This window comes from Molossus molossus, unplaced genomic scaffold (assembly GCF_014108415.1).
Source record: "Molossus molossus isolate mMolMol1 unplaced genomic scaffold, mMolMol1.p scaffold_m16_p_7, whole genome shotgun sequence".
NCBI classification, from domain to species: Eukaryota; Metazoa; Chordata; class Mammalia; order Chiroptera; family Molossidae; genus Molossus; species Molossus molossus.
This window is the reverse complement of record NW_023425401.1, coordinates 20893327-20917716: the sequence shown is the minus strand read 5'-3', so window position 1 is coordinate 20917716 and position 24390 is coordinate 20893327. Positions and strand designations below refer to the sequence as shown.

The window sequence follows — 24390 nt, the reverse complement described above, 5'->3', positions numbered from 1 at the left end:
AATCCACATGAGGTCTTCATCAGCTACTCTGGTTCACTCCATCTCTAGATAAAAATTTGCTCTCAGTACCATAAAAATTATGACTTTATTTCTCTCTATTTCATGTGCTTTTAATTTTGTCTCCCCCAGCCCCACTAAGAAAAAAAAAAACAAAAACTAGCTAAGACAAGATCAAAAATCTTTATACATATCCAAGTAACAATATAACAAAAATAGTAACTAAGACAGCACTGGCCAGGTAGCAGTTGGTTGGAGATCGTCCCATACACCAAAAATGGTTGCAGGTCCGATTCCCATACCTAGGTTGAGGTTCGATCCCTGGTCGGGGCACATATGGGAGACAAAAGATTGATGTCTCTGTCTCTCTGTCTCTGTCTCTCTCTCTCCTTTCTCTCTAAAAATCAATAAAAACATATCCTTGGGTAAGGATTAAAAATTTTCAGACATCACACACAGCAGAATTTTCAATGATACAACACCACCTAAGGCAAGAGAAACAAAGGAAAAAATTAATACACAGGACTACATCAAACTAAAAAGCTTCTGCACAGCAAAAGAAACAACCATCAAAATGGAAAGGGAATCCATTATATGGGAGAGCATAATTGCCAACAACACATCAGATAAGGGGTTAATTTCCAAAATATATAGAGTGCTCATACAACTCAACAAAAGGAAGACAAAGAATCCAATCAAAAAATGGGCAGAGGGCCTAAATAGACACCTCTCCAAACAGGACACACAAATGGCCAAGAGGCATATGAAAACATGTTCAACATCACTAATCATCAGAGAGATGCAAATTAAAACAATTATGAGGTATCACCTCACACCTGCCAGAATGGCTACCATCAACAAATCATCAAACAACAAGTGCTGTCAAGGGTGTGGAGAAAAGAGGACTCTAGTACACTGCTAGTGGGAATGCAGAATGGTGCAGCCACTATGGAAAATAATATGATGTTTCCTCAAAAAATTAAAAATTGAACTGCCAATTTGACCCAGTGATCCCATTTCTAAGAATATATCCTAAGAGGCCTAAAACACCAATCAGAAAGAATGTATGTACCCCTATGTTTGTAGCAGCACTATTTACAATCGCTAAGATCTGGAAACAGCTCAAGCGTCCATCAATAAATGAGTGGATAAAAAGGCTGTGGTACATATACACAATGGAATACTATGCAGCTGTAAGAAAGAAAGATCTCTTACCCTTTGAGATGACATGGAGGGACCTGGAGAGTATTATGCTAATAGAAATAAGCCAGTCAGAGAAAGACAAGTATCACATGATCTCATTTATGGAATATAATGAACAAAATAAGGCGATGAACAAAATAGACCCAGGAACATAGAAGTAGGGATCCAACCGACAAACCTCAGAGGATGTGGGCTGGGGGAAGGAAGAGATAAAGCAAAGAACTTATATGCATGTATGGGTAACCAATGGACATAGACAATACTATGGGAGGAGGACGGGATCGGGCGGAAGGTGTCAATGGGGGAAAAAGGAGAAATATCTGTAAAAAAAAATTAATTAATTAATTTTTAAAAACTCAATAATAATAACCAAGTTAACCTTTACTTATTATGTGCCAGATCCTGTGGTATTTCACATGTACTTTCTCCCATATAATCATTATAACAATCCTATGGGACAATTACCCCATTTTACTAATACAGAGAATGAAGCACAGAAAATTAAGTAACTTGCTTAAAATGTTATTTATTGGTTAACAAATACTTACTGAAATGTCTCATACACATCACCTAATTTGTCCCATACAACAATATAACTTTGCTACAAGTATTAGTATTACTATTTTACTAATAGATATTAAGATTTTCTTTTAAATACATTGTAACTTAATGGTATAGGTTGAATTATAATATAGAAGTCCCAGGGCCTTCTGTCCTATGTCATCATATCTTATTTGAAAGAGGAATAAAATACATAGGCTATTAAGTATTCATCAGCTAAGACTTCAGCCTAATTCAAGCCAAAGTTCTAGAGAACTCAAAAGTGCTCTAGAAAGGTTTTCTTCCCCAAACCGCTACTAGAGTAACAGGTGCTGTACTGTCAGCATAAGGTGTTATCATTACAAAGTACTCTCAAATGTGATGATGCCATTTCATCCTAACAACAACATGATAAATATTATGGCTGATCATCAGATTCAAATAATTTATGTGTTTTTGTCTATCCAAGGCTATAGAGCTTAATAAATAATAGAGCTAAAGCTCAAAATCAAGACCTTAGACTCTAAGTATGTCCTTTTCTTCCTGTTATGTCTCAAAATTAACATTTCGTTTTATGCTGATATTCTGTAACTGTTTCTCCCACATGATGAATCAACATAAACACTAGAATTCATTGGTTCTAAAGTTCTTTAAGGTTCATAAGCCCTTCTTAAAAATGAAATCTATGGAACCACTCAATAGGGTGGGGAGGACTAGACAGTTTTACACAGATTTTCAGGCCTTCGTGGGTGGAAGAGGTCATAGAGGGGATAAATGGCAATGGGAAAAATAAATAAATAAATAAATAAATTTTTAAAAAAGAACCCTATACAAGATTATTACTTGAAGGAGAGGGGCGATAACCTACGGTTTTGTCATATGTTCCACAGTGCATACATAGCACATTGCACAGAACAAAGATTAAGAAATATTTCATGATTATAAACAGACCTAATTTTCTTGATATTGGCACTGGAAACAGTGACAGAGTCTCTATTAATAAATTATCAATAAGTGGGGTGAAAGACTTTGAAAAGTCACATGATGGGACCCTGAGGAAGACACTGACATAGAGACTGAGAACAGGGCTTAATCAAATAAACATTCTGTAAATGTAAAGGTTAAATTTAAAGGAATAATTTAAAGACTTTTAGGACTCTAGTTCTATAATCCAAGTTATCTATAATCTACTGTTGTACTTACCTTGTAATACAGTGGACCCTTAAACAACAAGGGTTTGAATTGCAAAAGTCCATTTATATGCAAGTTTTAAAAAAAATTGTACCGTACTATAAATGTATTTTCTCTACATTATGATTTTCTCAATTTCTTTTCTCTAGTTTTACTGTAAAAATATTGTATATAATACATATAACAGACAAAATGTGTGTTAATCAGCTACTTGTTATTGGTAAGGCTTACAGTTTGGGGGAGTCAAGTTACATGTAAAATTTCAACTGCACAGGGATTTGTGCCCCAAACCCCTGTGTTATTCAAGGGTCAATTTTCCCCTCCCATTTAAGTTATTTTCCCTGTTGGTACAAACAATATATTTAAAATTTTCAGCGTTAATACAATGTGGTAATCTTACCTAGTAGCAAACTGAATGAGTGCATTTTGAAGAGTCTGCCTAATTTCAAGAAGAAAAGATTCATCATCACTTAGTGTATAATACCAATACTGGACATAATCCCTCAAGGAAAACTGGATAACCTAAAATAGAATATTGGGGGAAAAATACAACTATTTAGGATTTTAGAAGTAACAGTGACAAACTAAAACCTAAAAGAATTATTTGCCAATTGATAATTACTCTCTACACACTAAACTGTGGTGGTAAATAATTTTATTTTTTAAATATCAATATGACAAAAACAATGTCAAAAAATTTTAAATTATTTTGGTATCCCAATTCATAAACTGCCAAAATTTTTCAAAAAATGAGTTATATATGGCCAAGCCCACCCCAAATTCATAAAGACAGAGCCTGCAGAAAATGTTTCAATTACTTTGATGTAATGAGATGCAAAGTAATCCCAATGAACCCTAATTCTCAAAAAAAAAAAACAATTTTTTCCAAGATCATATCAGATTCCTTTCAAATTACAAAAATGTTAGTTGATTTAATTCTAATACCTGTGCTAATGCCAACATTAAGTTAACCAATAAATAGCAAATAATACAACTTAATATATAATGTTTTTGTAATTCAGATAAGCTAAACATGGGTTCATCTATAAAATGAATGTTAGAATTTTAAAGTATACAATATTTATAATAATTACATAATTTTAAAAATCAATGAAAAATATTTTGAGGGAGACTAACTTTTTTTTAAATTCTAACTTTTTAATGTTGTTGATTCAAAGTAGGTATATCCATTTTACAAAGTAATAAAACTAGTAGGGAATAATGTCTGATTTACCAAAGCACTAAGTTTGTTCATTAGCTAAAGATAACACTTTAACTATAAAATAACTAGAAAAACGTTATCAAATATGTCAGTAAAAACTTTTTTTTAAATCAAATTCAATAAAAAGGCTTTTATATTAAGTAAACCACCTCATTGTAACTTAGTTCATACTTAAGGCGCAATTTTAAATATAGAATCCAAGGATAGCATTATATTTCTAGCATACTACAAATAGCAAAATTATTTCTTAATATTTTCCAAAGCAATACACCTAGCACACAGTATATGAAATTCAAATACCACATACTGAAACTCACTTGCTGGAGAGGTTCATCAATTATATTGGCACCCGTCAATCTTCTATCGATCTTTATAGTTCTGGCTTCCCGTTTCATTTCTTCTAAACACTTAAAGTAAACCATCATATCTTATTGCATAGTTTCTTGACTTATAATTTCTGTAGTTTACTTCTAACTGATTATTTATAACTTTCCTGTCATTATCTTCAAGTAAATAAATAATCTTATTTTTTGAGACTCTAGTATAAACCAAACATTATTTCTCAAGTTAACAAAACTACACATCCAAAACAAAAATCTACTAACTTCAAAAATTTAATAAAATCAGCAAATAATAAAATCAGCAAACATTATTTAGAATGTGAGAAAATTGAAAATATACAGATATATTATTGCCCTATTTCAATGAAACTTCAAAACCATAAGTAAGTTTTTTGAGTTAAATTATTAATTTTCCTTTCTTTTTCTCCCCTCCCAGCACAAAACAGCAGCCAAAGGAATATATTTAAAATTTATGTTATTTAGGGATGATTTGTAACAACTAATGAATATTAATTTCTCAATTTCTCTGTAGTCTTCAGAAAGACCAGTGGTCTGGAAACAGGATGAAAAGTAGTGGGACAACCTTCAATTAAAAATATAAACCAAAGCATATTTATATTTTATATAATATATATACATAAAACATGTTTCATGCTCACACCACCTCTAAGATTTTTTCATAAAGCATGTTTATAAATCATTTTAGAAAAAGCAAATCAAAATCACTGTTCATTATACCATCTACTAAAATTTAGATTATAAAGACCAGTCTTGACTAAGATTTATTACTGTTTGGGATCTTAATTTTTTTAAAGATTTTTTAAAAATGATGTTTAAAGAGAGGCAGAGGGAGAGGGAGAGAAAGAAACATGTCAGTGAGAGGGAAACATCAACTGGCTGCCTCCTGCACACCCTCCATTGGGGATTGAGCCCTCAACCAAGGCATGTGACCTGAACAGGAATCAAACCAGCAACTTTTCAGTGCACAGGGCAATGCCCAACCAACTGAGCCACACCGGCCAGGGCTGAGATCTTAATTTTTAAAATATTTCCCACCTTCTATATATATCACACAAATGAATGGAAACTATGAATGGCTAAGAAATTATTTTAAAAAAACAAAAACGTTCATTTCCTTAGATTTGTGAGCAAACTCAAAAGACTCTCATATTAATGGGAGTCATAAAGGAGGACAAAAAAAATCTCAGATTATTTTATAGTATTAGAGAAAAATTATTTATCAATATGAAAATCAGTGGGATAGGGTTTTTAAATTTCAGTAATATAACATTTTATATATTACTTTATCTGCATCTCCTAATCTTAGCACAAATTTAACAAAGTAATAATTGTAAAGTTAAATTCCTAGCATCAACTGCCAACTATTTGTCTCCCTTTATAAAAGATGAAACCATCCTGCACTGGCCAGTTTGGCTCAGCGGTTAGAGCGTCGGCCTGCAGTTTGGAAAGGCCTGGGTTCGGTTCCCGCTAAGGGTATGTACTGGGTTGCAGTTTGTCCCCGGCCCTGGATGGGTCGTGTGGGTGACAACCACTCGATGTGTCCCTTTCACGTCGATGTTTCTCTCTCTCTCTCTCCCCCTCCCACTCTATCTGAACAAAATATCGAAAAATGTCCTCGGGTGAGGATAAAAAAATTAAAAAAAAAAAAAAAAGATGAAACCGCCCCAATCCCACAATAAGGACTGAAGCAATGCAAATCTGAAGCCTATCTATATTACTATCTATACTACTCAATTCCAATTTTATCTATAAGATATGACATTAAAAAAAAAGAAAAAAAAATGATATATCATTTGAATAACATTCAAAATAATATAAAATTGGCTCTAACTTATTAAAATGATAAATAGTGCAGAGCCTAGCTACAAGCTATATTTTTAAAGTGAGTTAAAGAAAAAGTACTCCTTTTTTCCCTCTGGTTCCCTTGCTATTTATTTCATTCAAAACATTACATTCATTGACACAAATCACACATGTGATACTTTGAAATTCTAGGTTAAGATATCAGGAATATGCTCCAATTTTCTGTCTTTTTCTCAAATTTGCATTCCCACTTTTAACATCTGAGAAAGTTTAAAAGGTAACTTGTTAAAATGATTTTTTCTAAGTACAATCAGAAAGTCTCCCATACATTTAAAATGAGCATTAATAAATTATAGAAAAATCTGCCAAGCCCTATACAGATGATCACATTATCATCTTTGCATAGAACAGGACTTTGAGGTTTCACATTCCTTTACCCTATTTACCTTAGGAATTCCAGTTGATGTTGGAGGAAGAAATGAGTGTTCACACTGCTCTAGGTACTTCTCTGAGTTTGTTTTTCCAAAGAGGAGAGTAACCACAAAACCCCTGAAAAAAAATTAATTATAGATACAAAAACAAAATTTTATTATAATTTAACACATCTTTTACCAAATATATTTTTCATTTTTTTAAAAAGTGTTTTTATTGATTTGAGAGGAAAGGAGTGGGAGAGAGAGAAAAACATTCCTGCACCTAGTGGGGGATCAAACCCACAACCTGGGTATGTGCCATGACCGAGAATCGAAGCAGGGACCTTTCTATGCACAGGATGAGGCTCAACCAACTGAGCCACACAGGCCAGGGCCAAATACATTTTTCAGATTTAATAGATGGCTTCTTGTTCACTAAAATATCAATCTGTGACTTTGGCAAGGCAAGGAATTGACAGAGTTTGCTATGTTCTGAAGTTTAAATCAACAATAAACATTTGTAGACTTCCGGTCAAGATGGCGGCGTAGGGAAACGCAGTATCACGTTCTCCCACAACCACATCCAAGTTACAACAAAACTACAGAACAACCATCATCCAAAACCGCCTGAAATCAAGCTGAATGGAAGTCCTACAACTACGGAATTAAAAAAAAAAAAAGCAGCTACATCCAGACCAGTAGGAGGGGCGGCGGTGCGAGGGGTGGCGGCAGCGGCGCGGCGGCGCAGCGGCTGGTCCCACACCCAAGTGTGGCGGATAAAAATCAGGAGGCTCCTGCGGCTGGGAAGGTCCTTCCTGAGGACTGAGGGGTCCCCGTCCCACACCAGGTGCCCCGCTCAGGGCTCCAGTGCCAGGAAGAGAAGTCCCCATAACTTCTGGCTGGAAAAACCAGCAGAAACTGAGGCTCAGGGAAGCTGACTTGGCTGGAGCCACAGGCAGCTCCCTAAAGGGCCCGCGCACGGACTGGTCGGACTCTCTCCCTCTAAGCTCGGAGGGGAGGCAGCTCGAGGGGCACCAGAGAAATACAGGGAAGAACTGAGCTGTTTGGCACTGGAGCGAGGGCTGGAGAGGGGGCTTTCTCGGGGACAAACGTGCTGTAAGAGGCCTTTGTTCCTTTGGTGAGCCCTTCCCTGGGGCGGCAGACAGTCGCCATATCTGGGACTCCAGCAACCTGGCTCACACTGGTAGCCCCGCCCTGCTGACTCCCTGAGGCCCCGCCCCACCCCGCCCCACACAACTTTCAAGCCCACCCAAGCTGTTGCTACTTGCTTAACCATAGGATTGGCCTGTCTTGGATCCTGCTTCAGGTTTTTCCTAAATTCTTTCAAACGAGCAGCATCGGGTCTCAGCGAGCCCCATACCTCTCATTAAGTAATACACAGAAACAAACACAGGGAGGCAGCCAAAATGAGGATACAAAGAAACAGGTCCCAAATGAAAGAACAGAACAAAACCCCAAGAAAAGAACTAAGCGAAATGGAGATAAGCAACCTAACAGATGCTGAGTTCAAAATACTGCTTATAAGGATGCTCAATGAACTCAGTGAGGGCCTCAAGAGCATAAAAAAGTACCAGTCAGAAATGATCGCTGCACAGTTAGAAACGAAGGAGGCTTTAACTGAAATAAAGAATAATTTACATAGCTTCAATAATAGAATATGTATATCCAAGGAGCAAACCATCGATTTGGAATATAAGGAAGCAAAAAACGCCCAACCAGAACAGCAAAAAGAAAAAAGAATCCAAAAAAATGAGGATAGTGTAAGGAGCCTCTGGGACAACTTCAAGCGTTCCAACATTCGCATCTTGGGGGTGCCGGAAGGAGAAGAGAGAGAACAAGAAATCGAAAACCTGTTTGAAACAATAATGGCAGAAAACTTTCCTAACTTGGTGAAGGAAACAGACATACAAGTCCAGGAAGCACACAGAGTCCCAAACAAGATGAACCCCAAGAGGCCCACACCAAGACACATCATCATCAAAATGCAAAAGGTTCAAGACAAAGAGAGAATCTTAAAAGCAGCACGAGAAAGGCAGCTAGTTACCTACAAGGGAGTTCCCATTAGGCTGTCAGCTGATTTCTCAAAAGAAACTTTGCAGGCCAGAAGGGAGTGGCAAGAAATATTCAGAGTGATGAAAACCAAGAACCTACAACCAAAATTACTCTATCCTGCAAAGCTGTCATTTAGAATCGATGGACATATAAAAACTTTCCCAGACAAGAAAAAGTTAAAGGAGTTCATCACCACCAAACCGTTATTATATGAAATGATGAAGGGTCTTTTTAAAGAAAAAGATAAAATGTATGAACAAACAAAATGGCAATGAATACATATCTATCGACAATGGAATCTACAAACAAAATGAACAGGAAGAACAGGAACATTCTCATAGATACAGAGAACATTTTGTTGGTTGCCAGTTGGGAAAGGGGTTGGGGGAATGGATGAAAAAGGTGAAGGGATTAAGAAGCACAAATTCATTGCTAGACTGACAAACCTCAAAGGGAAAGGGGTTGGGGGGGTGGGAAGAAATAAACCAAAGAACTTATATGCATAACCAATGGACACGGACAATAGTTTGGGAAAAGGTGGGAGGGGGGCGGGAGTGGGGAGGAGGGGGTCAATGGGGGAAAAATGTGGAACATCTGTAATACATTTTACATCCAACAATAAAGATGTGGGAAAAAAAATAAAATAAAATAAAATAAAATAAAATATGAGAAAAAAAAAAAAAAACAATAAACATTTGTAAATTTACACAATCATGTCTTTCAAAGTTTTCATCCAGTATATTTCATAAAAAATCTCAGGCAACATTTCAAACTACAGGAAAATCAGTCCTCATTAAATAAGTAGGCTAGCTAATAACCACAGACAAAAACAAGTGAGATCTAAATCCATAGCTAAATCATACACTTTCTATTGTTAAATAATTAAAATGAGATATCAATATAACTTGCCACTATGAATATAGAACAAAGGCTGTATGTTATAAAAATGATGCAAGTTATGATTTATTTAAATAAGCCTGGAATTAATAAAAGAAAATGATAGTATCAAGGTAAGATAAACAATGACTTAGAACTACTTTACTATAAGTACTGACCAAATGCGATCAATATTTCCTATATTTAAAATTTACCAATTAATCTAAGCACTAGTATGTAGACAGGAATTCCATAAGGAAGAAAACTAAATTTTAATTTTGTAACGATCATATAGTAATTTTACAGAGATTCAAAGATTGTAGCGACAAGAAGGGAACAGTGAAAAATTATATATAGTCACGCCCAACTACTCAAGATTCTCAAGGTTCTCTGCTCTTCATGGCTCTCTGCCACTTCACTGCTCTTCAGTACAGGAATCACAAAAGCCGAGAGGACAGTAGAAAACACAAACACAATAAAACCAGCTCACATCATAGATTGTTTTCATTTCTTTTTTAAAAAGGTTGGCATCAGAATTATCAGTAAATTTCACTTATCGGTGTTGTATCTGATGTTATTACTAAGAATCACGTTGGTTCTATATTTCAGTTTTATCTGATTATAAGCTCATTTACATACACAATAAAATGTGTGTATTAAGTAAACAATGTACCTCTAAAAACATCACCTTGAAATAGACTGATAATACAAACCTTTGCCCACAGTATGATAGTAGGAAAGTAAGCTAAGGAACACTCTGATCTTACAAAAAAATCGAAGTAAGAGCTTCAGCACTGAGGTTTAAGTAAAAACAGATGCTGCAAATGACTGCATAACCAAACAAACATAACAGAATGCCATTATATAACCCATAACACTATATAAATAGTATGCTAAAATAACAACCAAATAAAGCAAAAAACAAATATCCCTCAGTGGTTCTCTTTCCAAAGGTATTCTTATACTGGAAAATAAGGGATTAGCTTTAACTATGAGCAAAATATATACATTTTCAACACTGTAAATACATAAACTGCAGAATTTAAAAACTTAAGTTTTATTAGCAAAAAATAAAAAGGTGGTTTCCACAGAAAAATGTATTAATACCTCTCATGCTTGCATTTTAAGAAAAAATAAAAACATACCTTTAAAAACTTACACAATAAACACACTAAAACTAAGAAATGATTTAATTATATGAAACATTTTTATTTGAGATTAATATTTAAAAGCCTACTTTTGCTTTTAAAATTCATAAGGCATTAAACTATACTAAGTTAAAGTGAGGACAATCATTCTTTGTAACTAGAGCCAAAATAAGAGAGATCTGACTCAGAAATTATGGTACCCATGGACCATAACTGAATATAACCTAGGAGTGCTTAATTAACTAATCTCCTTTTGAGAGGCTTGCTAGTATGCAAGTAGAAGTCCCCTATTGTGGCAATGAGTTTCACTGGGATCAACAGTCTGGAACAGACCATCAATTTATGAAACAGCATGAAGCTGGAATTTCACATGCTACCATGTGACTTAATATTATCGAAAGAGTTTTTAGTGGCTTTCCCACACTCTACAATGTCCCATCTTGCCTAAAAATGTTTACATACTTTACAAGTTTCCAAAATTTTTTTGAAAATTATTACTTAATAAATTAGTGGATACAAAAAGGTAACAACAGAGATTCCATGACTTTGAAATGAATGCACACACTCAGCACCCTTCTCTCTTTCCCAAATTTTATATAAAGAAGTTTAGTCTAAAAGAAGTAATCCTCCACCTCTCTATCTTCCAAGGGTTCCTAGGGCTACTTTTCTCTGTAAACCTATAATTTCCTCCTTTTCTGAAGTATTGGGAAATCCTTCTCCTTTACTTTTGCCAAGGTTTTATTCAATTAGTGAAGAAATGAGAAGAAATTTCTTTCAAAGATACATCTCAGGACAATCTTCTTTCCACTAAGTAAAGTAGTTATGACCCCGCATGGGAATGGTGCAACCATGTCACTATGCAACCACACAGCTCTGGCCTTAATTTAGGACTAAGGAATATAATTTAGAAGCCAGATGACTGCAGATGTATAGCTTCAATCATCTTTATAATCAACAAAGATATTCAGAACATTTATCTGAGTCCTACTGCTTATTTCTTAGTTGTTCAATACACAGTTATCATATCTAAGCAATTCTAATAAAAATACTAAAACTAAAATAAAAAGCAGTTTTATGAATAGTCCTTTAATTAATTCTCACTTGTTCAACAATCAGTTGGGTATACTCCCTACAAAAATGGCTATGCTGCCCTGGCCAGTTTGGCTCAGCGGTTAGAGCGTCGGCCTGCGGTCCAGGAGAGACCAGGGTTTGGTTCCCGCTAAGGGCGCATACCTCGGTTGCAGTTTGTCCCCGGCCTGGGTCGGTTGTGCGGGTGGCAGCCACTCGATGTGTCCCTTTCACATCGATGATTCTCTCTCTCTCTCTCTGTTCCTCTCTCTCCCTCCCACTCTACCTGAATAAAAAAATGGAAAAATGTCCTCGGGTGAGGATAAAAAAAAAAATTGGCTATGCTGTCCTGGCAGGTTTTGCTCAGTGGTTAGAGCGTTGGTTGGCCCGTGGACCAGAGAGTCCTGGGTTCAGTTTCCGCTATGGGCACATACCTCAGTTGCAGTTTGTTCCAGGCCCTGGTTGGGGTCATGTGGGTGGCAACCACTCGATGTGTCTCTCTCATATCAATGTTTCTCTCTCTTCCTCCTTCTCTCCCTCCTGCTCTATCTGAAGAAAAATGCAAAAAAAAAAAAAAAATGTCCTCGGGTGAGGATAAAAAAAATGGCTATGCATGACTTTCAAACCCATATGCTGAAAGAGGTAACAGGTAATTGGCATATTCAGAAGCTACCCCTTTAGTGTCTTATACAGTCTTCCAGGTCATGTGTTATTCAATTCAGCTAAGTCCTCTAAACCTATAGGATCAAATAACTCCTCCAAATTTGGAGGTTCTCAAAGATATTTTTAAAAGAACTCGAAGGGTCCTGGCTGGTTTGGCTCAGAGGTCAGAGCGTCGGCCTGCAGACCAAAGAGTCGTGGGTTCAATGGCACATACCTCGGCTGTGGGTTTGATCATTAGCCCTGGTGGGGGTTTTGTGGGAAGCAACCATTCAATGTGTCCCTCTCACAACGATGTCTGTCTGTTTCTCCCTCCCTCCCTTCCATTCTATCTAAAAATCAATGAAAAAATATCCTCAGGTGAGGATTAAAAAAAAAACAAACTCATAGGTATTCATTTCACAAATAATTACAGAAATATATCACATAAACGTATATACATATATACACACATATTAACAAAATGCTTGTTTCAGCTAAGCTGGTTAGAATATCTAAGACAAGCATCTCTTAGCTATACATTCTCTTAACATGTAATTCATGTTTGATACCAAATGCTCTGAATGGGAAGCTATACAAAATCTTGACTGAAACCTCTCTTATAAAGGTTTATTAAGGCAAAGTAAAGAGCATAAACATTGTAAACCAAATAACCATGAAGAAAAAACTGCAAATTCAGGTGTTTGTTTGAATTTTCTTAAACAAAAATGACAGCATTCACTAAAGAAAATAATTAACATTATTGTTTGAAGTCTAGACAATATCTCTCTGTAAAATTTGGTGTGTCATCTCAATACAACTTACTTATCTTGTTACTGTTAGAGATAAGTAATTTCAGCCTTAAAGAAGTAATAACACCAAAAAGAATTTAAAAATACCTTAAGGGAGTAACTCCAAAAGGAATAAAATTTTTAAAAAAACCTTAAAAACTTTCGTTTACCACAAAAAAGTTTGCATCATTAAAATTTTTATTTTATTTTTGAAGATGACTAACCATATTTCTGGTACAAAAAATAACCATTATCATTTTATTTCTATAAGTATCTTAATTTTACTTTTAAACTTTGGTAAAAACAATTTATAAAAATAGCATTCACAATAAATCATACTTCCATTTCTCTTGGTCATTTGTATCAATTTTGAACAACAGAACATGACATATGAATTGTAAAATTATCATTGACTATACTTACCCACCCACAAAGCAGAGGATATAAAATGCCAAATAAAATATTACAAAGGGTCCAAAGGTTATTAGAGAAAGGACAATGCCAAGGCTTCCCCATCCCCATATGGATAGACTGGTCTGAAATAAAGCAAAAAACAACAAATTTTTAGATAAATATGAATTAGAAAAGAACAAAACTTTTACATAGTTTTAAATTTCTCCTTTTGTACATTTATGGTATTGTTTCAATTACTGTTAAAATATTTCCTTTTAAAAATGATAAGTATGCTTTTGGAAATTTACCTCAAAGAAATAATACATAAAATCTGTATGCAAAAAGAGATTTATAAAACATCAGCCATAATTTTTTAAAATCTACTAACAGTGTAAAGGTAAAACAAGAAATAGTTACACACATTGTTGAATAATATGCTGGAATGAAAAATGATAAAGTATTTATAAAAACATTTGTGTGTTTATGCAAAAGTATGTATAAAATGTAGACTAAAATTGTGCTAATTTTAAATGTTTCATTTTAAAACCAAGTTTAAACATAACTATAGTATAACCTTTTTAAAAAGCTAAAATTTCGCCCAGCCGGTATGGCTCAGTGGCTGAGCGTCAACCCATACACCAAGAGGTCGCAGTTCAATTCCTGGTCAGGGCACATGATGCCCAGGTTGTGGGCCTGATCCCCAGTGGGGTGCATACTGGAAGTAGCCAGTCAATGTTCTCTCTCATCACTGTTTCTAGCTCTCTCTCCTTCTCCCTTCATCTCTCTCTAAAATCTATAAAGAAAAAAAAAATTAAATAAACAAAAATATAAAATTAAAATTTCAAGGTAAGAAATCTGTATCTCACCGAAAATTGTGATATTTTTAATTCAGATTGTGTAGAAATTTGTAAAATTACAATTACAAAACTGCCAACTTCCTTTTCATGAGCTCAACAAAATATCTCCAAAAATTCTCTGTACTTAAAAAATAAACAAAAAACCCTATTTTGTTTAGAATTATACTGTATTATCCAATAAAAAATACTCCTTTTGTTGAAGGCAAACTAAATTTTAGTAATTTAAGTCATTATGAATAAATAAATCTATTCAATTCAACAAGTTATATCCATCTGCCTTTCACTGTGAGATAGACAAGAAAGCATTTGTCCCATTTTTTTCATCAAGGAGCACAGAGAAGACTGTTACAGGAATGAAACAGTTAGACACTGAACCAAAAGAAAATAATAGGAAGCATTATAAGATGCTAAACTGAACAAAATTAATGACCAAAATACTATGCAACAGACAATAAGTGCTGTGGATTATGAGAGAAAGGACAGAAGTATTCATTCATTCAGTCAGTCATTGACTGCTTCCTGTCTGCTGTAAGTTCAAGGTGCTGGGGAAACCATAGTGAATAAAGCATACCCTGATAAGTCTGCATTCAATAAGGAGAGAAAGATGAGCATACCCTCGTTAACTTTTTTAAAAAGCAAAGAAAAATTATTTATACAAGGTTTGATTGCTTTCATGGTCCTACTCTGCAGTAGCCTCCATGAGAATCTGGATATAATTTCTTGCTACCTAGATCTATTTTGCAGTGATTACTTGGTTGCAGTCCAAGTACTGCCATTTGGTCTGAGCATGGGATGTTGTAGTCCTGCTTCTTCCATCTCTAGGGTTAGGATGGGGAAAATGTGAAATTCCCCAATTAGAGGATGATAAGGTACCATCACATCATTCGTTGGCACTGGAGTAGCTTTGTAGATGAAAATGGGCCCTGGATTGTGGTCTTACAGTTATTAGTCCATATGCAGCCAAAATGCCTAATCCAGAAGTTGGGTTTGTTAGAAAGGGAAAGGAAAGTGACTTCCTCTATGTTACAGGAGTTCCAGAAAAAGGAAGTTTGTTTACCTTGTAGTGGGGGGCCCTTTGACAGCTTTTTTCTCCCACTTTCCGTATAGGTTTGCAAAGCTTTTCTTACCAGTGTTTCTAAACATGTTGCACTTTCTTCACAGGCATGTCATTTTGACTTTTTTCCCCCAATCTTCTGAAAAGCAATGGAGGCAGAAGTAGGTGTAGCAGTTAGGGCTCTGCCATCCTCTGCTCCAAGTATAGGATATACATATCCCTATAAGCTTACATTTCAGAAAGGGAAAAAAGACAAATAAGTAACTATACAGCTATGTAAGATGGGGATGTGGGTTATGGTGAAAAATAAAACAACTTATCTAGTTGATCTAAGCTCTCAGTGATTAGATGACATGAACAGAAATCTTAGACAAGATTTACAGAAGATTTATAATATTGAGTCTTCCTGCCCTAAAATAATATTTTCCATTTATTTTTATCTTCTTTTATGTCATTATTTTTTTAATATCTTCTATAGAGGACTGGTACACACCACAGTACTGCCAGATACCCAACTATGGGAAACAGATGCTATTTCCCAAGATTCACTCAAAATCTTATTCACAGGTTTCCCTGAAAAGAGTTCTCGTAAACTCTCAGGAAAGCAGAAACCAGACTAGGACCCAGATACTTTATTCAACCTATCTCCTCCAATGAGACTTGATCTAATATTAGCAATATTATTCCTTCTTTACACACACTTATGCTTGTTACTCGGTTTTTCAAAGTCAAACAACTTATTAAAGATAATTTCTTTAACTGTCTTCTACAATTAAAGAAATCATAAAAAAAAAAAAAAAAGAGCCCGGACTCAGCGGTTAGAGCATCAACCCTCCGATTCTATTCAGATCAAGAGCATGTACCTGGGTTGCAGGTTAGATCCCGGCCCTGGATGGGTCCTGCAGGAGGAAACCAATTGATGGGTCTCTCTCACATCTCTCACATCTCTCTCTCTCTCTCATTCCCTCCCTTCCACTCTCTCTAAAATATCCTCCAATGAGGATTATTAACCCCCCCAAAAAAAGAATCACGAATTAATAGGGAGAAGATTATTTAATGCAGCAATTAGTGAACATGGGGGAGATGCTCAACTGCCTAAAAAATTCCTTTCAGAATATTATGTTATTCTTTTGAAAACAGTGGCAAATTCACCAAAAACAAACTCTTATTCAGTCAACAAATATCTGTGAATATCTACAATGTGCCCGGTGGTAGTAATTTAACAGTGAAAACAGACATTACTGTCACATTAAAAAAAAAAATCTTAAGAAGACCCTTTCTTTAAGTTTGAAAGAAATTTTTATATTCCAGAGACTAACGAAATTAAACATTTCCATCGAGCAAGTTTGGTGCTCATTTTCTTTGTAGGTAATCTGCTCAATGAAACATCAGAATAGTGAACTGTTCAAAAATAAGAAAGTTTCATGGTATTCTTAGTGTTTTTATGTATGTACCTGTTTGAAATCACAATCTTACTTGGTGAGATTAAGAAAAATATTTGTCCTAATGCCATTTAAAAATCTTGAATTCTAATTATTTCCTCAGATAATACAGGATAAAATTTAGGACAATCTGGTACTATATCAGAAACCTTTTACATATCTAAACAGGTATTACTTCAAGAGCTGACTTAAAACAAAGCCAAAAAATCTGCATTACAGTGATTTACATTAAAGTAATCACTGATAGATTACCATTTTCTTCCCTGAAAATAATAATTAACACTGAAATATCCATGCTGGCTGATGCTCTAGAAGCACTGACTCACGGACTGTGAGTTGGAAGAAACCTTTAAGATCATCTAAGGCAGAAGTTCTCGAATTTTAAGGTTCTTAAATGCAGATTATTAAAATGCAGATTCTGCTCCAGGATGTCTGGGGCTGGGGTCTAGGATTCTTTCATTATAACAAGCTACCAGTGTTTTTAGAACTAAGGAAAATTATGTATTTAAAACTCTCCCAAAATTAACCTCTAGGTCCACAAAACTTTATTCACAATTCTGTAACCCAAAAAGCTGTAAAAACTAAAGTTGTACCAACCATTCTACATGCCCTATTCTCATTAACTTTTCAGAACTTATAAAGAAATAAAGATGGTAGTATAGCACAGTGCTCAAAAAGTATGGACTCTGGAGGTAGACTTACTGGAGTGCAAATCTCACCTTTATGATATTTATCAGCTGTGTAACCACTACATGCCTTCATTTCCTCACCTGTGCCATATGCTTGTTTCAGGGAGTAAATGATTCCATGGTACAATGGTCACTTTTACCTTCATCACTATTATTAACCCTAGCTTAACAGCGAAACTAAGACACAGAGACGTTTTTAAAAATTGCCCAAGGTCACACAAGTAATAAGTGTAAGCGTGAGACTTGCCCTGGCTGGTGTAGCTCAGTTAGTTGGTCATCCTCCTGTGTACCAAAAGGTTGCCAGTTTGATTCCCCATCAGGGCATATGCCTGGGTTTCGGGCTTGATCCCCAGTAAGAGGTATACAGGAGGAGCAGATGAATGTTTCGTTTTCACATTGATGTTTCTCTCTCCCTCTCACTTCTCTCTCTAAAAAAAATCAATAAAAATATCTAAAAAAAAAAAAAAGACTTGATCCTAGGCAAATCTTGACTCCCTAATGAACCTTAACATTTATCAGACGACAAATGCCTGAAATTAAAAGTCACAATAAGAAATAATATACTAGCCCTGGCCGGTTTGGCTCAGCAGTTAGAGCATCGGCCTGCGATCCTGAGAGACCCGGGTTCGGTTCCCGCTAAGGGCATGTACCTCGGTTGCAGTTTGTCCCCGGCCCTGGTTGGGTCATGCGGGTGGCGGCCACTCGATGTGTTCCTTTCACATCGATGTTTCTCTCTCTCTTCCTCTCTCCCCCTCCCACTCTACCTGAACAAAAAATAGAAGAATGTCCTCAGGTAAGGATAAAAAATAAAAAAAGAAAAAAAGAAATAACATACTAAAATCATAAATGAGTGCTTTTTATCTAAATATTAATCAATTTAATATGCCTCCCACTAAATCAGTCAGAAAACTGCCTGTAATGAATGTAATAAACCCCTGGTCTAAAATTAAAGTACATAATCTCATTATTAGATAATCAGTTTATTCATATATACCCTCCATAAATAAAGGAAACAATTTTGGTTTCTTTTTTTTTTTTTATCCTCACCCGAGGACATTTTTCCATTTTTTATTCAGATAGAGTGGGAGGGAGAGAGGAAGAGAGAGAGAGAAACATCGACGCAAAAGAGAGACATCGAGTGGCTGCCACCCACACGACCAACCAGGGCTGGGGACAAACTGCAACCGAGGTACATGCCCTTAGGGGGAACCGAACCCGGGTCTCTCTGGACCACAGGCTGACGCTCTAACCGCTGAGCCAAACTGGCCAGGGCACAATTTTGGTTTCAAAGGGTATCAATATATTAATGTGACAAGATAACTACACTTATTGGTTTGACCTTAAAGTGCATGGATACATAAAGACATAACAAATGATCCTGCTGCCAAGATGATTAAGAATAAAAAAATATGCAAAGGTTCATAAATGCCTCTTGACAATAGGAAGCAAATGGAAATAACTTACCTCCTGAAATTTTGTGCCTATCAAGTTATACCAACATTTATGTCATTTGATGCTCACCACTGACTTTTATGATAGGAAAGGTAGCAAAACAGAGTACTAAGGACAGAGTCAGAAATTACAGGTTCCAGTTTGCCACTAAATTTCTGTGTAACCTCTGTAAAATCACTAAACTTCTTTTTGATCCAGAATTCCCATTAGCACAATGAAGGGGCTGAGTTGTAAGGTCATCTCTCAAATTAAGTATAGCCATAGAAGACTGGTTAAGTAATTTTGCTCATAATGACACAGCTGATTCAATACAGAGCCAGGCCTAGACTCCCTGGCTACAGGTGGAGAGTGGCGCTAAGTGGAAACAGCTATTTTAGATCATGTGAACAGAGGGTGTCAGAGCTCCCACAGAATGGACCTTGGACTCTGATATGAATCTCACTAGAGTGGGTCAAAAACTCAGAGTTATCTCGGTGGGTATATCTTAACATTTACAGCACACAGGGCAGTCAGGCAGGGCGGAGAATCTTAAAGCTAATACCACTTCAGTGCAACTTGGGTCACAGAAATTATATACATGAGTTCAAGAGCAAAAATAAGTACCCATAAGTGGAGCCTTATTACAACTATATTTTCCTCCCACCTTATTACATCTACAATAATTCTCCAAGTAGTTTCAATAGAATATGCTCCTGACATGGAACCTTGTCTCATCCAACATTACATAATAACTGAACCAAGGCCTGGTACAAAGAAACAGCTCACTAACTATGAAACTGACTAATTTACTACTAGAGAAGTAAAATGGAGGGAATGGGAAGAGCCGGAAGGGGAGAAAAGAGGAGGACACAGGAAAGGATAAGAAACAGAAAAGGTGAAGGGAAAGTGAAAAAGAAAAGGACCCTAGATTGACGTGCGCCTCCCACTCCCACTTTATGGTGTTATGCAGAGCTATACACTCCTATCAGCACAACGCAAACCAAGCACCCCACCTTTATACAAAACAAAAAATGACCACCCTGGCCAGTTTGGCTCAGCGGTTAGAGCATCAACCTACAGTCCAGAGAGACCCATGTTCGGTTCCCGCTAAGGGCACATACCTCGGTTGCAGTTTGTCCCTGGCCCTGGTTGGTCATGCGGGTGGCAGCCACTCGATGAGTCCCTTTCACGTCGATGTTTCTCTCTCTCTCTCCCTCCCTCCTACTCTATTTGAACAAAAAAATGGAAAAATGTCCTCGGGTGAGGATTTAAAAAAAAAAAATTACCCAAGAGCTTGGTCCTTGTTTTCCCATGGGATTGATGTACTGAAATAAGTGTTCTTCAGCAGTCTCAACATACCCTGACACCAACCCACATCATTACTTACTTTTCGGGAAGGCAGACACAGAAAGGCAGCCACACAGGGATCATCAGTACAACCACTGGGTCAACTGGTCCCAAAACCCTCTTTTCATGTTTCAGGAACAAGGGAATAAAGATTCTCTTCTGCTCACCCCTACTTAAGGTATATCCTTCTGAGGAGGATGAAAGACTAGTGATATGGTGTAAATTTTCAATCCAGTAGTTGAGCCACGAGAGACAGAGGGCCTGTGGAAAGGGTCTATACCTCAATTAACTACCCTTCCTCCAACCTGGAAAAAATAATGGCCACTGAATACCTGTGGAGGTTTTCCTCCCTCTCCCAACTCAGAGTACCCACAATAATTAGGCTATACATATACATATACACCACCCTCTATGTATTTTTAGCTTTTTGGTGACACAACTCTCTCCCTTATAACACAAGTCTATTGTTCAACTTTTATACACTTTCAAGAATAAATTATGTATATATGTAAATGACTGCCTGAACAAACCATTCAGTTTTTTAAACCAGAGAAGTAATAAAAGGTCATAGATTACCACATAATTAGGACTCCTAGCATCCAATGACAAAAAAAATACAAGAGAACAAAAAAAGCTACAATGAATTCAATGTTTTATAAACTAGATTCTATCAATTACAAAATATTTGTACAGTTTGAAATAATAGTAGATACATTCATAACACATATTTGTTTACTCAGGATACAAACTAAGGCTGCAGAACCCCCACAGCCCATACTTTGGGAATCACTAAATTAGAAAATAGAAGTAACTACAGTATTAAAAAAAGAAAAGAAAAAAGATTCTATTTACTGAATGTTTTTCTTATACAAGAATAATAATAAAGCACTTAAAAAATGTAAATGGGACAACATAGCAAAGAATAGTCCTGTCAGGCTTCCAGCAAATATAGCCTCAAATTGCAAAACTACTTTACCAAGGTTTCATGAATGTCTGATAAAAGGTCTAGTGGATACACAAGCTGAAATAAATCAAGAGCTTTTTAGAAACTATATTTCTATAGCTATACATATTGATTTTGTGCCTTAATAACTTTTAATAAATAAATAGTAAAGATCTTTTTAAATAATAATCTTTTGCCATGGCCAGTTTGGCCAGCGGTTAGAGCATCGGCCTGCGGTCCAGAGAGACCCGGGTTCGGTTCCCGCTAGGGGTGCGTACCTCAGTTGCAGTTTGTCCCTGGCCCTGGTTGGGTTGTGCGGGTGGCAGCCACTCAATGTGTCCCTTTCATGTTGATGTTTCTCTCTCTCTCTCTTCCTCTCTCTCCCTCCCGCTCTATCTGAACAAAAAATGGAAAAATGTCCTTAGGTGAGGATAAAAAAAATAAAATAAAATACTAATAAACTTTCAATCTTTATCAAAAATAAAATTATTTTCCTTATAGATGTTTCCATTTGACAGATAAAGATATATAAAAGGTGGGGGAAATGTAGGTTTACAGATGTGAGTACATAAGAGTTTACTCTTGAATTAATTATTAATTATTGTATTATTTTCCACATGAACAACTGTAAATCTACCTTTGTCCCACCCTGTATAGATATATATCATTCTTATTCCTAAACAATATATGTATATATGACATATTCCCTCAAAAATGATTAAAGCAAAATTTTTAAACTACCAAATAATAAGACAGTGATTTTCTAATTATGTAAGCTAACAGAATCCATCAAGTTATCAGAAAATGTCAATTCTCTGTAAACTTGAACAAATTCTATTGTTTTTTATCAGCACAGTATCCTGATTATTTTTTAATTCAATGGCATACTAGTAAAGAAAAGTATGTTTTGGTATCAGTCATCCAAGAAAAGGAGAGAGTTATTAACATATACACATTTGCTTATTTTTTTTTAATTTTTTTACTGTTGTCAGTATTACAGATGTCCCCCATTTTCCCCTTTTGCCCCTCTCAACTCAACCCCCATCCCAACCCAGGCCATCCTCATACTACTGTCTGTGTCCATGGATTATGCATATATGATCTTCGGTTCCTTTCTTCCTGTCCCCTCATCCCCCTCCCCACTGAGCTGTTATTCTATTCCATACACCCATGCCTCTAGACCTGTTTTGTTCTCCAGTTTATTCTGTTCATTAGATTCCACATATAAGTGAGATAATGTGATATTTATTTTTCTCTATCTGGCTTATTTTGCTTAACATAATAGTCTCCAGGCCTATCTGTGCTGTTGTAAAGAGTAAGATTTCCTTCCTTTTTACAGCCACATAGTATTCCATTGTGTAAATGTACCACAGCTTTTTTATCCACTCATCTCCTGATGGGCACTTGGGCTATTTCCAGACCTTAGCTATTGTAAATAACACTGCTCAGATATACAGAAACTTTAAAAAATAATGATCTATGAGAAATGGAGGAAATAGGGTACAGGGGACAGGGATAAGAACTACACATCTCTGATACTTATTTCCATGGATCTGATTCTGTAATGGTATAAATATTTTACATATAAAAAGCAATCTCAAAATCAAAAGCAAAGTGAAACAAACAAATCAAACTCTATACTGTATACAGAAAATGTAGAATAACCATACAAATAAACTATTTCAATTGATTTTACAATGTAATAATTTGTGACTCGTTAGTGGTATGTACTCTAAGAACAAAATAAAACTTAAAAAAAGGTCTTAAATTGTGTCAGTAAAAAAACAGTGTTGCGCTGGCCAGTTTGGCTCAGCGGTTAGAGCGTCAGCCTGCAGTTCGGAGAGACCCAGGTTCGGTTCCGACTAAGGGCACGTACCTTCGCAGTTTGTCCCCGGCCCTGGTTGGTCATGCAGGTGGCAGCCACTCGATGTGTCCCTTTCAAGTCAATGTTTCTCTCTCTCTTTCTCTTCCCCTCTCTCCCTCCCACTCTGTCTGAAGGAAAAATGTCCTCGGGTGAGGATTTAAAAAAACAAACAAACAGTGTTGACAATTCCACATAACAGAAACAACGGCTATTAGAAAAATGGCCGATCCCAAGTCTGGAGCAGGAAATTAATTTAAGATGGGCCTGGAGCACCTTGGCCTACCAGAAAGACTACTGAGACTATGTCAAAAGAACTCACAAGACAAACTAAAGAGGCTTCAAGTGGCTACAGATGAAATCATTAAGACTCATTACTGCAGCCCTGACTGGTTTGGCTCAGCAGCTGGAGCGTTGGCCTGCGGACCAGAGAGTCCCAGGTTCAGCTCCTGCTATTGGCACGTACCAAAAAAGAAAAGAAAAGAATCATTACTGTGATGGATTGGAGCACTTCAAATATATGAGTCCACGAATCCAAAAGATTTTTGTTATTCCACTGATCACCTGTGAAGAGTGCTAAAGGGCTGTTTTTGAAAAGTGATGGAGAAGAAAATACTTATCGCAGCAATCAGAGAGTTGATGAAAACTCATTTTCTCTTTAAGAAAATATTCAATATAATAAAGAAGAAATTATAGAATTAGAATATCACCATATTGCAATCCTTAATATATTTGGAATGTAGCAGTCATGAGAGGGAGAGAGAAAATAAACTAGACATTATATGCCTCTCAAAAGAAAAATACACATTCCAGGGGGAAAAAAATCAATCCTGATTCTGATTTAAGAAATGCAGAAGACATAAATGTTACAATACATCATGAAGATAAACTAAGCAAAATTCATACTGTGGGAAACCTTAAAGGGCAAAAAACAACAACCCCAGTTCCCTCAGCAAATCAAGGACAAAAGAAAAGAGAAGGGGAGAATCTGTGGGTTAAAACTGTTATATGTAGAACTTATTCAACTTCAATTTTTTTTTTTTTAAT

The 24390-nt window shown here is 36.0% G+C and overlaps 1 protein-coding gene across 5 annotated transcripts in view; it reads right to left on the bottom strand.

Moving 5' to 3' along the window:
- SNX13 (sorting nexin 13) overlaps positions 1–24390 on the bottom strand; it is a 121362-nt gene that overhangs the window by 73695 nt on the left and 23277 nt on the right. For all 5 annotated transcript variants that reach the window (XM_036246212.1, XM_036246214.1, XM_036246216.1 and 2 more), the window contains exons 2-5: positions 13750–13862; positions 6765–6867; positions 4471–4560; positions 3332–3453 (exon numbers count right to left, since the gene is read on the bottom strand). In XM_036246212.1, coding sequence (XP_036102105.1) covers positions 3332–3453; positions 4471–4560; positions 6765–6867; positions 13750–13862 — 428 coding nt within the window. The remainder of the gene's footprint in view (positions 1–3331; positions 3454–4470; positions 4561–6764; positions 6868–13749; positions 13863–24390) is intronic.